The sequence below is a fragment of the Mytilus galloprovincialis genome, chromosome 14 (assembly GCF_965363235.1).
Source record: "Mytilus galloprovincialis chromosome 14, xbMytGall1.hap1.1, whole genome shotgun sequence".
NCBI classification, from domain to species: domain Eukaryota; kingdom Metazoa; phylum Mollusca; class Bivalvia; order Mytilida; family Mytilidae; genus Mytilus; species Mytilus galloprovincialis.
In genome coordinates, this window is record NC_134851.1 from 21,793,226 (window position 1) to 21,807,499 (window position 14,274).

Sequence of the window (14,274 nt, forward strand, 5' to 3'; positions counted from 1 at the left end):
TTACTATACAAATCCTTGATGTATTAATGAATTATTTGTCACTCAGGTCCTTCAATTTTTTTCTAAAATTAAGAATGGAAATGGGGAATATGTCATCTGCCGAAGGTCTGACAGACACCAATCATGCCAATTGGGTCTTCAAAATAGCAAGAAAATCCAGCACCTTGAGGCAGACTTCAGCTGGCTCCTCAAAAAATGTGAGGTTCAATGTAAATGGATGTGTTTAATGTATTTAAATCATACAGTATTTCTTTCTATTAACAATCATTGAAGGATATATATATATACTATTCAACTGATTTGAAGTATTCACATTTAGACTATTGGGACATTCATAATTTTCACAGCTGACCAATAAAATCTTTACATTATAATTTTTTTTTAAATATGTGAGATTGAATTGGCTTGAAATAATTTGGCTGCCATTTGAATTTCGTATAGCCTTACATAAGATTGGATGACTAAATACTGATTAAAGATGTACAACTTCAGCTGTTACTCAGAGCTGATTCACTACACAAATTTATATAGATCTAACAATGTACATGTAGATTAAAAAGTGAATGAACTTATTTTTTTGTAATATCATCAAGTCAAGGACATGTTTCTGGTCTAGTGTAAAATTTACATCAAACATGTTTTTTCTTTCTTCATGACCTTTTATATCATATGAATATGTATTATACTAGTATTAAGACCTATGTTTTAGTATTATTCTTTGAAATGTAACCTTTAAAATGCTGGTCAATACTTTATAAATCCTAAAATATTCAGACCACTTCAGTATTATCATTTATAATCATAGTTATAAATTTACCAGTACATTGTCGTAGACTACTGCAAAATTTGATGACCTTATTTTGAAAAAAAATATCATTTCAAAGTGTGAAAAATTGAAAATCTTACAATAGTTTCAAAAGCAACCAGAATGTACATGTTATACACGTGTATAAAATAAATACGGAGAGTGGTATATACATGTATGTATGACTGCAAAATGAGACAACTACCTATCAAGATTAACAGACATGAATGAAAGCAACTAAAGGTCATTATATGGCCTTCAACATTGAGCAAAACCCAATATGGCCATATATACTGTATTGTATTTTCAATCTAATTGGATTATCCTGCATTTATCATATGATGACATAAGGTTTAATTGCGGAAAGACCATAACCTTAATTATTGAAAGCTATTATTTTTCTTTAATCACAATGCAATATCATGATGATATGAGACACATGTAGACTATCACATTCAAGAGCTTAAACATCATAATGAGTGTACAAATGTACTGTACATGTATATCTAATATATATTTATTTATTTAAGTAAGCTACATGCATGTATATGTATGATAGGCCCTAGCATGACGAAATGTGAAACAATTGAATAAACAATTAAATAAGTTATGTTTACTTTGGTTTTGAGAATAAATAAGTAAAATGTAAATATATTCCAATGGCTGTCTTTTTATCTTGGTTAATGTGTAATGTCAGGGTAACTAGACTAATGTACATTATATTATATACAATAACAATTTTTCATCCATAAAGAATAATGTCTGTGTCCTAGATTTTCCTAGCCAGTATTCCTACAAAATTCTCAAGGTTACAGCAGCTTATATATACACATTTTATGGAAATAAAGCATCTATACACAATATCAATTTTTCATCCATAAAAATAATGTCAGCTAGTGTCCTAAATCATCAGTGCTAGTATTAATTCCTACAAATTTCTCAGGGTTACAGCAGGACATGTAGTTGTTGAAATATTACTATCACTCAGTGTAAACTAGGTCATCTGTTTACTATGAAAGAATGTTATAGTAATCTATGATGCATTCCACTACAGCTACAAAATGACTATCTGTCCCAGGGGTTTACCACAGGGAGATTTTTAGAGCAGAAATAAAATGTAATTATCTGGGTAATTAATCAGTAATTACTACATGTATATTTAAATGTACCTGTAAAAAACGAAGCTAGGATAACCATGTAGAAAATGTAAAAATTTAATGGAAGAAAAGCTCAATTATACATTCTATTTATAAACAGCATCATAATCAGAGGGGCTCTCTGTGGGAAATTAATTATACATTGATCTGGTCTGTTCTTAATGTCTGATAAACACACAAACTGTGTTCTCAAGAGGGGACAGACGGTCAGATAAATGGAATCTATATCAATTGTACATTTAATCTCAATGGAAAGGCATTTGACATAATAATTAAAGAAGAATATCAATACTACAGGAGTCTTGAGGTTTCTAATTCTTTAGGAAGATTGATAATTGAGAGCAATTTGCCTATAAAACATGGTAAATGCATATGTCTAAAAGGAGTAAAGAAATGTAGTACTTTGAGGGAGAGTAAAAGTATTAAATAAAGGTCCTCAATCTCCCATTCTGATGAAGCCATTACTACAGTGAAACCTGTCTTAAAAGCGAACCTCGTCCGGACCAAAGGTTTTGTTTGATTTTGGCAGATGTTTTAGTTTAATCAGGTTAATTAACATTTCATAGATCTTCATAAAGTTTGACTTAAAAACATGTTTGCAATTGTTTGGTCCAGACATATTTTCCGTTGATGCAAGATTCAGTTTGTTCAGTTTTTAAACATAAAAATTTTTACACACAACTTAAGCATTTTTAGCCATGGCGTTGTCAGTTTGTTTTAGATTTATGAGATTGACTGTCCCTTTGGTATCTTTTGTCCCTCTTTTTAGCAGCCTTCAACCCTCTTATGACCAAAACATTTATTTCAATGCTTCATTCTAGCATTTTTAAGACATGACTCTTCAATGAAACTTTTTGGCAGAAGCCCCACATCATAGGGATTGGTAAAATGATTTCCATGTATTTTTTTAGTGTTATACTCTTAACATTCAGTATAAATACTGCTGTTACTAGGTGTGTAACAACTGTATGAAACTGTTTACATACGTTGTCATGGATATAAATAATAACGGAGAAAAATATGACATAAAACACTGCTACTACCAAGGTATTTGAAGTATCCAATAAATTTGTGAAAACATTATTATATATATATATATATATACATTTGTATATGACTTTTATTAATTGTTCCTTCTACAGAAAGGAAAACAATCCATATTTCCTGTTAACTGCGCAGTGGTCGAAGAAGAAAGTTTACTTTAAATTTTAATAAAATGCAATGTCTTCCTCAAAATAAAAGAGATTTATAAATGTTGTTTACAAAATTTTACATAGATGATCTCTCATATATTTCCCTATCAAATCACATACAAATCAACCTTATTGTATGAATAAAGCACATGTTTATATGCTATTGGGGACAGACGGTCAGATAAACGGATTTTGTTTTTGTTTTGTTTTTTGTCCATAGATATACGAGTTTTTTGTCCATAGATTTACGAGTTTTGAACAGCGGTATACTACTGTTGCCTTTATTTGGCATATATATGTAATCTTCACTTCAAGAATGTCTCATTCACAATATTAAAAGTTTAAGACTTCAACTCATGAAAATCTGATTAGAAACAAGATCACAATTTTATAAAATCTATACATCTTTAGCAGACCAAGAACTTGATAAAATAGAACAAACATGAAAGCTGAGCATCTACATGTATTACAGATAATAAACTATGATAAAAATTGGATCTCAAGATTATGGCCTCAACTACCTGGTCATTGTTATACATGTACATGTACCAAAAAGTACTTATGAAATGCATCAAAGTTTTCCTTGTTAAAACAGATCAAACACCAACACCATCATGTGAAGGTATCTATTGAATAGATCTTAAGACTATCGGATTAGAATACCTGTTCATTGTACTATACATGTGCATAGTTACATGCATCAAGTTATCCTATGTTAAATTCGGTTAGAAAGTCGTGAACAACAGGAAGAAAGTTATAATCAGCTTATTATCACCAGGAAATCCTCAATCAATTAACTTTGCATGTATATTCTTTTTGAAAATCATAGTTCTACTTGATCTAATTACTTAAGATTATCTAACTCAGAGCATTCCATGGGATCTGAGAGACAGAATATTTATCCTATACATTTGTATGTACATTGTATTATAACCTTTGATCTATCAGTATTTTTTAATTCTTGCTGTGATAAAATATACAAGTAATACTTAGTACACATATATGTATGATGTGCATGTACATTGTACATATGTATCATTATTTATATTGTATTATTATAGTTCCTAGAAAATCAACCTTTTAATGTTAGAGTACTAGTAGATCTGATATATGTACATGTATATACTAAATCTTTTTTAAATCTCAATGAACTTAAGCTTCCTGATAATAAGTCTTCCTCAAATTTCCTTTGTATTCAAAACTCAACAATTTAACTCTTTTTTAAATTTAAACCTGTGGAAATCTCCGGGTATACTCCAGCTTCCCCTAACGATAAAAACAACAAGTCGACATATGACATGTGATGTAGCCTGGACACAGTGTTCTGAAAGTTGTGTTAAAACACCAAAAATCAATTAATATTACCCAGAGTTCCCTAGTGGTCCTTGAAGAAGATCCTCACTATTATTTTAATTGCCAAGTACAAAAATTTGATTCTATCCTTGATTTAGTTTGGTGGTCAAAACATTCTGATCATGACCATTACTTGTTTTAGAACTCTGCTATTACCTTTGGCTAGCTGGTCATTTAAAATTAATGGGAAATGATGCGTACTCTACATGCTGAGACAACGTTTCCATTAATATTTTGGAGACTTAAAAAGGTAGACCTGAGGTATGGGACAACAATGTACATTACATCTGTACTTGTGTTTTAGACTGTTTTTCAAGGATAACCAAAGACATGTGTTGATGTGTCATTTTTTTCCTGCCCTTCTCTTATAATACATGTTTATTCTAGAAATGGTGCATCATGTGCATGGACTGTCATAAAACATTTAATTTCCAAAGAGTATCTACATGTATGTACAGTATTGATCAACGTTCTCATGAATGGGTATACTTGTGTTAGAGTGAAATGTTAGTTTCTGATACTGTGTCACAGCGATTTTCTTGTTTGGTCTCCTTCGGGTACACATGCCAATGATAGTTTACTTTAACCCTTTCATGATTTTTCCTTTTAAAATTCAACAAGTATTTTCAAATGTGTCAAACTATAAAATGCTCACAAGTACCCCTGATGCGAACAAATCTTGTGTCAGTATACATATATATGTTTCCATTAGAATCTGTGCATTGTGTCGAAATCGAATGAAACATCTAAACATACTGTGATGGTGCACACAGACACTGGAGTAAATAAATTATAGCATAAATATTAATACTAATAGACAGAATAAGGAAGCATGCTAAAATGATTTAATCCCAGCATATCCTTTTTTATGGCCGTCATATCGAATAAATAGACCAAGATTATATTTAATAGTTGGTCTTCAAATCAATGTCCATCAACATTACATCTGGCTATTAAAACGTCGTAAATTGCATGTTCATTCATACAGGAACTGTCAAAATGTTATTCATTATGAGGGGATCAATATGGGGGAAATGTGTTTCCGGAAATGGCAATTTATCTGTTGATTCAAATCTAAATTGATGAAATTTTATCACATACCTGTTGCCAACGATCTTCTAGAGATGGTTGAGCCGAAAAATATCCTGTATCATGCACAACTTGAAGCTCACGAAAAATGTTACCACTCGGTAATACATCCATCTTGTAAAGTTCACTTCTCGGCGGAAAAGCCGGTCTGTGTTTTGTTTGTGAACAGTGCAATTACACGACCATCTGGTCTAATACACAACGTTGTACATCATTTTAGCATCCATAATAGAATGGCATCTGTAATCTGTCACTCAAGCATTTAAAAGGAAGGTTTAACACTACTTTTTGTCACCGTAATCAACAGTCGGAACTCACAAGCTTCGATTTTGTATATTATCGTTCGGAATTTCACACATAGCCAATCAAAATTAATGTTACGTCCTTAACTATTTGAAGAATGTGCATTAACCAATGAAAACGCGTAAAAGGAGCTGTCATTCCCGATATGGAAGTTGCTATTTTGTCTATATTTGGAGACGTATATAAAGCATAAATTAGATATGGTGGTTTCATTTTAGCTGTCTGAGTCAGAGAGCACATGTCGATTGTTTTGAAAAAACATTTTGAAATAACTTGGATATATTGTGATTAATAAAGGAAAATGTCACGTATTTCTATTGAATATTCTTACTATTACATATTTTGATCTATTGTTTATCTTAACTGTTTACACTAATCAATGAACAGTGACGGTGATAAACTTGTAACCCGGGCTTGGAAAACTACTAATTTACTTTGACCAATCAAACTCATAGAGATAAATTTCTATTTTAAAATCCTTATATATAAGAAGCTAGTTTTTTTTTTTTTGTTTTTATTTTTTTTTTATCAAATGCCGACCGTGCAAGGGCTGTATAGCCAGTCAAGGTCGTTAAAAACTTCCATTTGTTTTATCAAGTATGATAAATATATGTTTGCAAAAATATGTCATGTCTCTCCGTTCAACCAATTTTTCACGACACGGTAATTTTTTCCTTGTGAAATCTACATTGTTTCGTCTAGTTCCATCTACTGCAACTTAATATTCATATCATTTTGTGAGAGCTACCACAGTATTATATTAAGGTATATAGGAATATTTTTTTCTGAGACAAGTGCATATGCAGTGGCGGATCCAGCCCATGATTTTAAAAGGGGGGTTCCAATTATATTGCCCCATTCAAATGCATTGATCGGCCCAAAAAAGGGGGGGTTCCAACCCCAGACCTCTCCCCCCTTGGATCCGCCACTGATGTGGGTGCCGCTGCGTAATGCTGTTTGGCTCTTAGTGAAAAGGCCGCGTATTACTTTCCCTTTTGAACAGTTCTTGTACTTGTAATTTGTTGGCCATGCAATGGTTGTTCTGTCTAGAGTTTTCGAGTTCACCCCTGATTTGAATGGGTTTTGTGTTTCTTAATCTTTATTTTTTTGTTAAGAGTACGTTGGGATTATTATTCTATTCTATACCAGTTAATAGTCCGAGGATGGTACATTAGTCGAGTTTGCATTGTTTTGTCGTCATTGATTTCATGAAGGGGGAGGTATATGGGGCTAGGATGAACAACTTCGTAAAAAAAAAAGGCAGACATCTCCTTCATTCTAGCCCCCAACGCTATAAAAATCAAATGGTGACTCCCTTACAATGTCTAACAAGCCATGATGTGAAGTATTTACTTTTCCATGTCACCGTGCACCTAACCTTATACATTTTTTGTACCTCATCTCATATATATAGAAGAGAAAAGGTTAGTCTGAAAAAAGACAAAAAAAAGCAGTTAAAAAACAAATCATCGGGGTATAATAAAGGTTTAGTTGTAGTACGAAATGACGGCGAATTCGTCTTCGTAGACATAGACAGGTGCATAGCCAGGATTTGATATTATGGGGCGCTCCTCATAATTAAGAGTTAGAGGATCATATAAAGACCAAAAAAATGTTGACAGAATATGTATGATCTGAAAGTGTTTGTCAATTTGAGAACTGATTAAAAAAAGTTTCGGAGAGATTTATTCAATGTATTGTCCTTTCTCGGACATCTTTAATTCATCACGTCTGGTTTAAAATGGTTATCTTTTAAAATATCTTTCAGATTTCGTCCGTAATGATGCAAAATATCCGTGGCCGGTTGTGTATTTTTGTCTTCAGTGTGGAGTTTTCAGAAAAGAAAATAATTGGTTAAACTCAAAAACTTCGACTATACAAACAAAAAGAAAACAAAATCAATCCAAACCTTCAGGTAATTTTACACTGAAAATTGTGTTGAAAGAACTACATAGTTTCGGCACTGTGCGATTGAGTTGTTTGATACAATTGAATTTCAAACCAAATGGAAAAAAATGTCTGTGACTGAGGGTACAATTTCCCTACGTAAGGGAAATAACTCTATCGTCTCGGAAAAGAAATTAAAAGAAAACTCTAGATCCATATTTCCAGCCTTTCTTGAGAATTGTGCGAATATATGTAGCAGTGGAGAAAAAAAAACAAGTTCTAAAATACAGTTGGTTTAAAAAAAAAAAAGTCTTATTATATATAGAGCAGGGGGGAAGTAAGGTCCAAAATACAGTTATTTTTTTTAAAATAGATAATAGTTTAGTTTGGTTGATTTTAAACTATTGTATTATATGTAGGACTGGATGAGTTTCATAAATTTAGAGAATAATAGGCCTATAAAGTACATTTATGTGTTCTTGTTTTTGTTGTTTTTTTATAATTATTTCAGTACTTAAAATAACTTATATATCGATCGTATGTTTTGTAGTTTCTCCCCTCTTTGATTTGTTGTACATGTAAAAACACTGAACACTGCATGTCCTTAGCCTTTAATATATATCTTATATACTATAGGGCGCATTGTGCGCTTCCAGAAACTTACTCATGAAACTTATAACAGGTTATTTTCATTTACATGTTTCAGAGTTTAGTGTGGCAACTATTTCCGGCTGAAGTAGTGTACACTATTTTTTGGTTTATGATTCAACTGAAGCCTGCCCCCAGTGCAACGGGGATTTTCTCGCTGTGTTGAAACCCTATTTGTTGCCTTGTACTGTTTTCTGCTTTTTGGTCGGTTTGTTGTCTCTTTGACACATTCACGGATTCCAATTTTCAACTATATTCTTTAACAATAGATGGGTGTTTTTACAATGTGTCAAGCTCTTAATCATATACGAGGGTTTGGATGGGGTTAAATGATTAAAGAATGATGCCCTTAAAAAATGAAGATTATAGAATAACGGGCAAAAAAATGAAGACTGGATAAATGCGTGGTATAATTTTTTGAAGATTAGAGAAAAAAAGGGCTGAAAATTAACAGAGCGCCTCCCCCTCATCCAGACCCTCATATACCGAGTTAATAAAATGTGTAAGTACTTTGAACATACAATCAAAGATCTGCCAACAAAAACAAATTTTCCAGAATTCTACGGTTATTCTTCTGGAGTATACATTTCTCATATGGTCCGTTGTCCGATATACGCACGTTTGCAGTCATGCCGTTGCAAGCAAATATTTCAAAATATATGCTTGCCAATGAGACAACTCTCCACAAGAGACCAAATTAACACAATTTTCCAAATGATGTGACCTTTTTCCCTTGAGTAAGATATTGCAAGCCATATACACCATGGTAATGACCAACTAGACTATATAAAAGCGTGGGCGAGTTTCGAAAGTCGGGTGATGCGTTTATTCGTTGGCTTTATCTAAGAATGGAACACTATACAGATGTATAGTGGCTTTGAGATGCTGGTATACATTCTATCAAAGAACTTATCATAAACTGTTGTCAAAAATATATGAAAATAGTTGATTTAACTTTTTTTGGAGTGTAAAACAAACTTTGGGTGTTTGAGCATGAACACCACATGAACAAAAGTCCTTATGGAGACTGCATGAACATCACATAACCAAAAGTCTTTATGGAGACTGCATGATCACCGCATGACCAAAAGTCCTTATGAAAACTGCATGATCACTGCATAACCAAAAGTCCTTATGGAGACTGAATGATCACCGCATGACCAAAAGTCCTTATGGAGAATGCATGAACACTGCATGACCTAAAGTCCTTATGGAGACTGCATAAACACATCATGACCAAAGGTCCTTATGGAGACTGCATGAACACCACATGAACAAAAGTCCTTATGGAGACTGCATGAACACCACATAACCAAAAGTCCTTATGGAGACTGCATGAACATCACTTGACCAAAAGTCCTTATGGAGACTGCATGATTACCGCATGACCAAAAGTCCTTATGGAGACTGCATGATCACTGCATGACCAAAAGTCCTTATGGATACTGCATGATCATACATGAACAAAAGTCCTTATGGAGACTGCATGATCACTGCATGACCAAAAGTCCTTATGGATACTGCATGTTCAACACATGAACAAAAGTCCTTAAGGAGACTGCACGAACACAGCATGACCTAAAGTCCTTATGGAGACTGCATGAATAAAGCATGACCAAAAGTCCTTATGGAGACTGCATACATCGCATGTACCAAGGTCCTTATGGAGATTGCATGAACACCACATGAACAAAATGTCCTTATGGAGACTGCATGAACACCACATTACCTAAAGTCCTTATGGAGACTGCATGAACACATCATGACCTAAAGTCCTTATGGAGACTGCATGAACACCACTTGACCAAAAGTCCTTATGGAGACTGCATGAACACAGCATAACCAAACGTCCTTATGGAGACTGCATGACAAAAAGTCCTTATGGAGACTGCATGACCACCACATGCACAAAAGTCCTTATGGAGACTACACGAACATTGCATGACCTAAAGTCCTTATGGAGACTGCATGAACATCACATAACCAGAAGTCCTTATGGAGACTGCATGAACACCGCATGACCCAAGGTCCTTATGGAGACTGCATGAACACCACATAAAAAAAAAGTCCTTATGGAGACTGCATGAACACCACATGACCTAAAGTCCTTATGGAGACTGTATGAACACAGCATGACCTAAAGTCCTTATGGAGACTGCATGAACACCACATGACCAAAAGTCTTTATGGAGACTGCATGAACACAGCATAACCATTAGTCCTTATGGAGACTGCATGACAAAAAGTCCTTATGGAGACTGCATGAACACAGCATAACCATTAGTCCTTATGGAGACTGCATGACAAAAAGTTCTTATGGAGACTGCATGAACACAGCATGACCAAAAGTCCTTATGGAGACTGCATAAACACCACATGAACAAAAGTCCTTATGGAGACTGCATGAACATCACATAACCAAAGGCCATATGGAGACTGCATGATCACCGCATGACCAAAAGTCCTTATGAAAACTGCAAGATCACTGCATAACCAAAAGTCCTTATGGAGACTGAATGATCACCGCATGACCAAAAGTCCTTATGGAGAATACATGAACACCGCATGACCTAAAGTCCTTATGGAGACTGCATGAACACAGCATGACCAAAGGTCCTTATGGAGACTGCATGAACACCACATGAACAAAAGTCCTTATGGAGACTACATGAACACCACATGAACAAAAGTCCTTATGGAGACTGCATGAACACCACATGAACAAAAGTCCTTATGGAGACTGCATGCACACCGCATAACCAAAAGTCCTTATGGAGACTGCATCACTGCATGACCAAAAGTCCTTATGGAGACTGCATGATCATACATGAACAAAAGTCCTTATGGAGACTGCATGATCACTGCATGACCAAAAGTCCTTATGGATACTGCATGTTCAACACATGAACAAAAGTCCTTATGGAGACTGCACGAACACAGCATGACCAAAAGTCCTTATGGAGACTGCATACACCACATGTACCAAGGTCCTTATGGAGACTGCATGAACACCACATGAACAAAAGTCATTATGGAGACTGCATGAACACCACATTACCTAAAGTCCTTATGGAGACTGCATGACAAAAAGTCCTTATGGAGACTGCATGACCACCACATGACCAAAAGTCCTTATGGAGACTACATGAACATTGCATGACCTAAAGTCCTTATGGAGACTGCATGAATAAAGCACGACCAAAAGTCCTTATGGAGACTGCATGAACACCGCATGACACAAGGTCCTTATTGAGACTGCATGAACACCACATGAACAAAAGTCCTTATGGAGACTGCATGATCACCGCATGAACAAAAGTCCTTATGGAGACTGCACGAACGCCACATGACCTAAAGTCCTTATGGAGACTGTATGAACACCACATGAACAAAAGTCCTTATGGAGACTGCATGAACACAGCATAACCATTAGTCCTTATGGAGACTGCATGACAAAAAGTCCTTATGGAGACTGCATGATCACTGCATGACCAAAAGTCCTTATGGAGACTGCATGAACACAGCATAACCATTAGTCCTTATGGAGACTGCATGACAAAAAGTCCTTATGGAGACTGCATGATCACCGCATGACCAAAAGTCCTTATGGAGACTGCATGAACACAGCATAACCATTAGTCCTTATGGAGACTGCATGACAAAAAGTCCTTATGGAGACTGCATGATCACCGCATGACCAAAAGTCCTTATGGAGACTGCATGACAAAAAGTCCTTATGGAGACTGCATGAACACCACATAACCAAAAACATACATGAATGCTACAGTATATGCCAGAACTCCTTATTGACACTTCATAAATACCAAAGAATCAAAACATTTTACAGTTAATATTTACGGTTTCCCCTCTCCCTAAAACAGATAAGGGGTATTCAACCACCTTCACTTCTCATGATGTCTCACACAATCAGTATACATCACTCAAACATGCTCTTATGTATGAGATTCCTCAGACTGTACCTTATGTGAAATGGTCGTTTTGTATGATAAAAAGGAAAGATCAGTCTAGATACTACTCTAAAGATCATTCAATTAATATTTTTTTGGTTGAAGTTGAAAGATTTTTGTAAAAATTTACCACAACATTAGTAGATTGGTTGATTGTTGGGTTTTAACACCACTTTTAAGCACCACTTTTAGGCCATTTCATGGCAGCCAGTTTTTAATGGTGGAGAAAGCTGATGTGCTCAAAGAAAAAAACATCAAGCTTCAAAAGGAAAACTGTAAATCCTAGTCAATTAAAATTGGAGTGGAGTGCACACTCATGAGCGGTGTTTGAACTCACAACCTCAGCATCATTAGTACGATATGGTAGAGGACAATTAAGGTTGGAGTGGAGTGCACACTCATGAGCGGTGTTTGAACTCACAACCTCAGCATCATTAGTACAATATAGTAGAGGACAGGTAACAAAAGCTAAAATTGCCCTATGGGCCAGTTGGGCTTAAAAGTGAGGCTTTCGCATCTTTATCCTCCGTTGTCTAATTGTCCTTCTATCACAGATCTTTTCTAATGTCTCTATTGTACTACATTCCTTACAGAAAATACAAGTTACAAAATAAGTAATAATGTTCATACAAAACTAACCTTTATTAATACTTGGATTAAAATACATGTTAAAATAAATATAAACTAAAGATGATCAATCCTGAACTCACAAATTGTAAAAATCTTAAATAAATAAATTTCACAGCCTTTGTCTGCAATTAAATTATTGATTTAACATTAAGACACCTTTGCCATTATTCAGTTTAAATTATAATTTGGTATTACCTACATGTAACATCCAACTGATTTTCTGTTATCATGAAAATATCTTTGCCAACAGTCTATTAAAATGTAATTAAACATTATCTTAAACCAAACTAATTTTCTGTTATTATATCTTTAAAAGATAAGAATCTTGACTAATTACCTGTTTGTCTAATCAGTTGAGTTACTTTCTCCTGTTAATTGTTTACTGAATATAATATTGCCATATTATCATATTACACTGACAACTTTCATATCTATTACTACACCAAGGTGAAAGGAATGACCATTAGAGATCAAGCAACATAATAATGTAAAGGCAGTGTCTTTAAAATCAAATGCAGAACATTGTAAAATGAAAATAACACTTTTGACTTATGACAAGAGCCATTATTGGCTCCTGAAAATCTAAAAATGATCAACTAATTCAAGCCTTACACAATTATGTTAATTCTATTGATTAATGTACAGATTAATGTAATCTGGACACTTTCTTTATAGCGAGTACTGTGAATTCATTATTATTCGTTAAATACCAATTTTCGTGGATTCCGTGGGAACAGAGGAACCATAAAATCAAATGTTCAATGAATTACAAATTTTCTAAAGGAATATATGCAGTGTTTTCCAAAACAACGAATTAAATAACTGCAACTAATCCTCAAACCACGAAAATTGGTACCCACAAAAATAGATGAATCCACAGTACCTGAAAAACATGTTAAAATTGAAAATAAATAACAATTTATACGTTCAAAAGGACTTTTCTAGAGTTACCTTCATCAGAAAAAATCTCATGTTACACAGTCATTTATGCCTTGGCAATCTTAAACCAAAAAGTGTCAACAAAGTATTATAAGACCATATCTAAGGAAGTAAGGGAAAAAATAACTGATATGTTTGTATCAACGATGTTTATAACAATTTTATGAGCTTCTTGACTGCATAAGAAGGCGTTGCAGTGGCGGATCCAGAGGGGGGGTTCCGGGGGTTGGAACCCCCCCTTTTTTTTGGCCGATCAATGCATTTGAATGGAAGCATATAGTTGGAACCCCCCTTTACTCTGG

General features: G+C 34.4%; 1 protein-coding gene across 1 annotated transcript in view; it reads right to left on the minus strand.

Moving 5' to 3' along the window:
* The window catches only part of LOC143058485 (Krueppel-like factor 6), a 45,193-nt gene extending 39,261 nt beyond the window's left edge, over nt 1–5,932 (minus strand). The window contains exon 1 of the mRNA XM_076231992.1: nt 5,610–5,932. Coding sequence (XP_076088107.1) covers nt 5,610–5,711 — 102 coding nt within the window. The 5' untranslated portion in view covers nt 5,712–5,932. The remainder of the gene's footprint in view (nt 1–5,609) is intronic.
* Nucleotides 5,933–14,274: the final 8,342 nt, after the last annotated feature.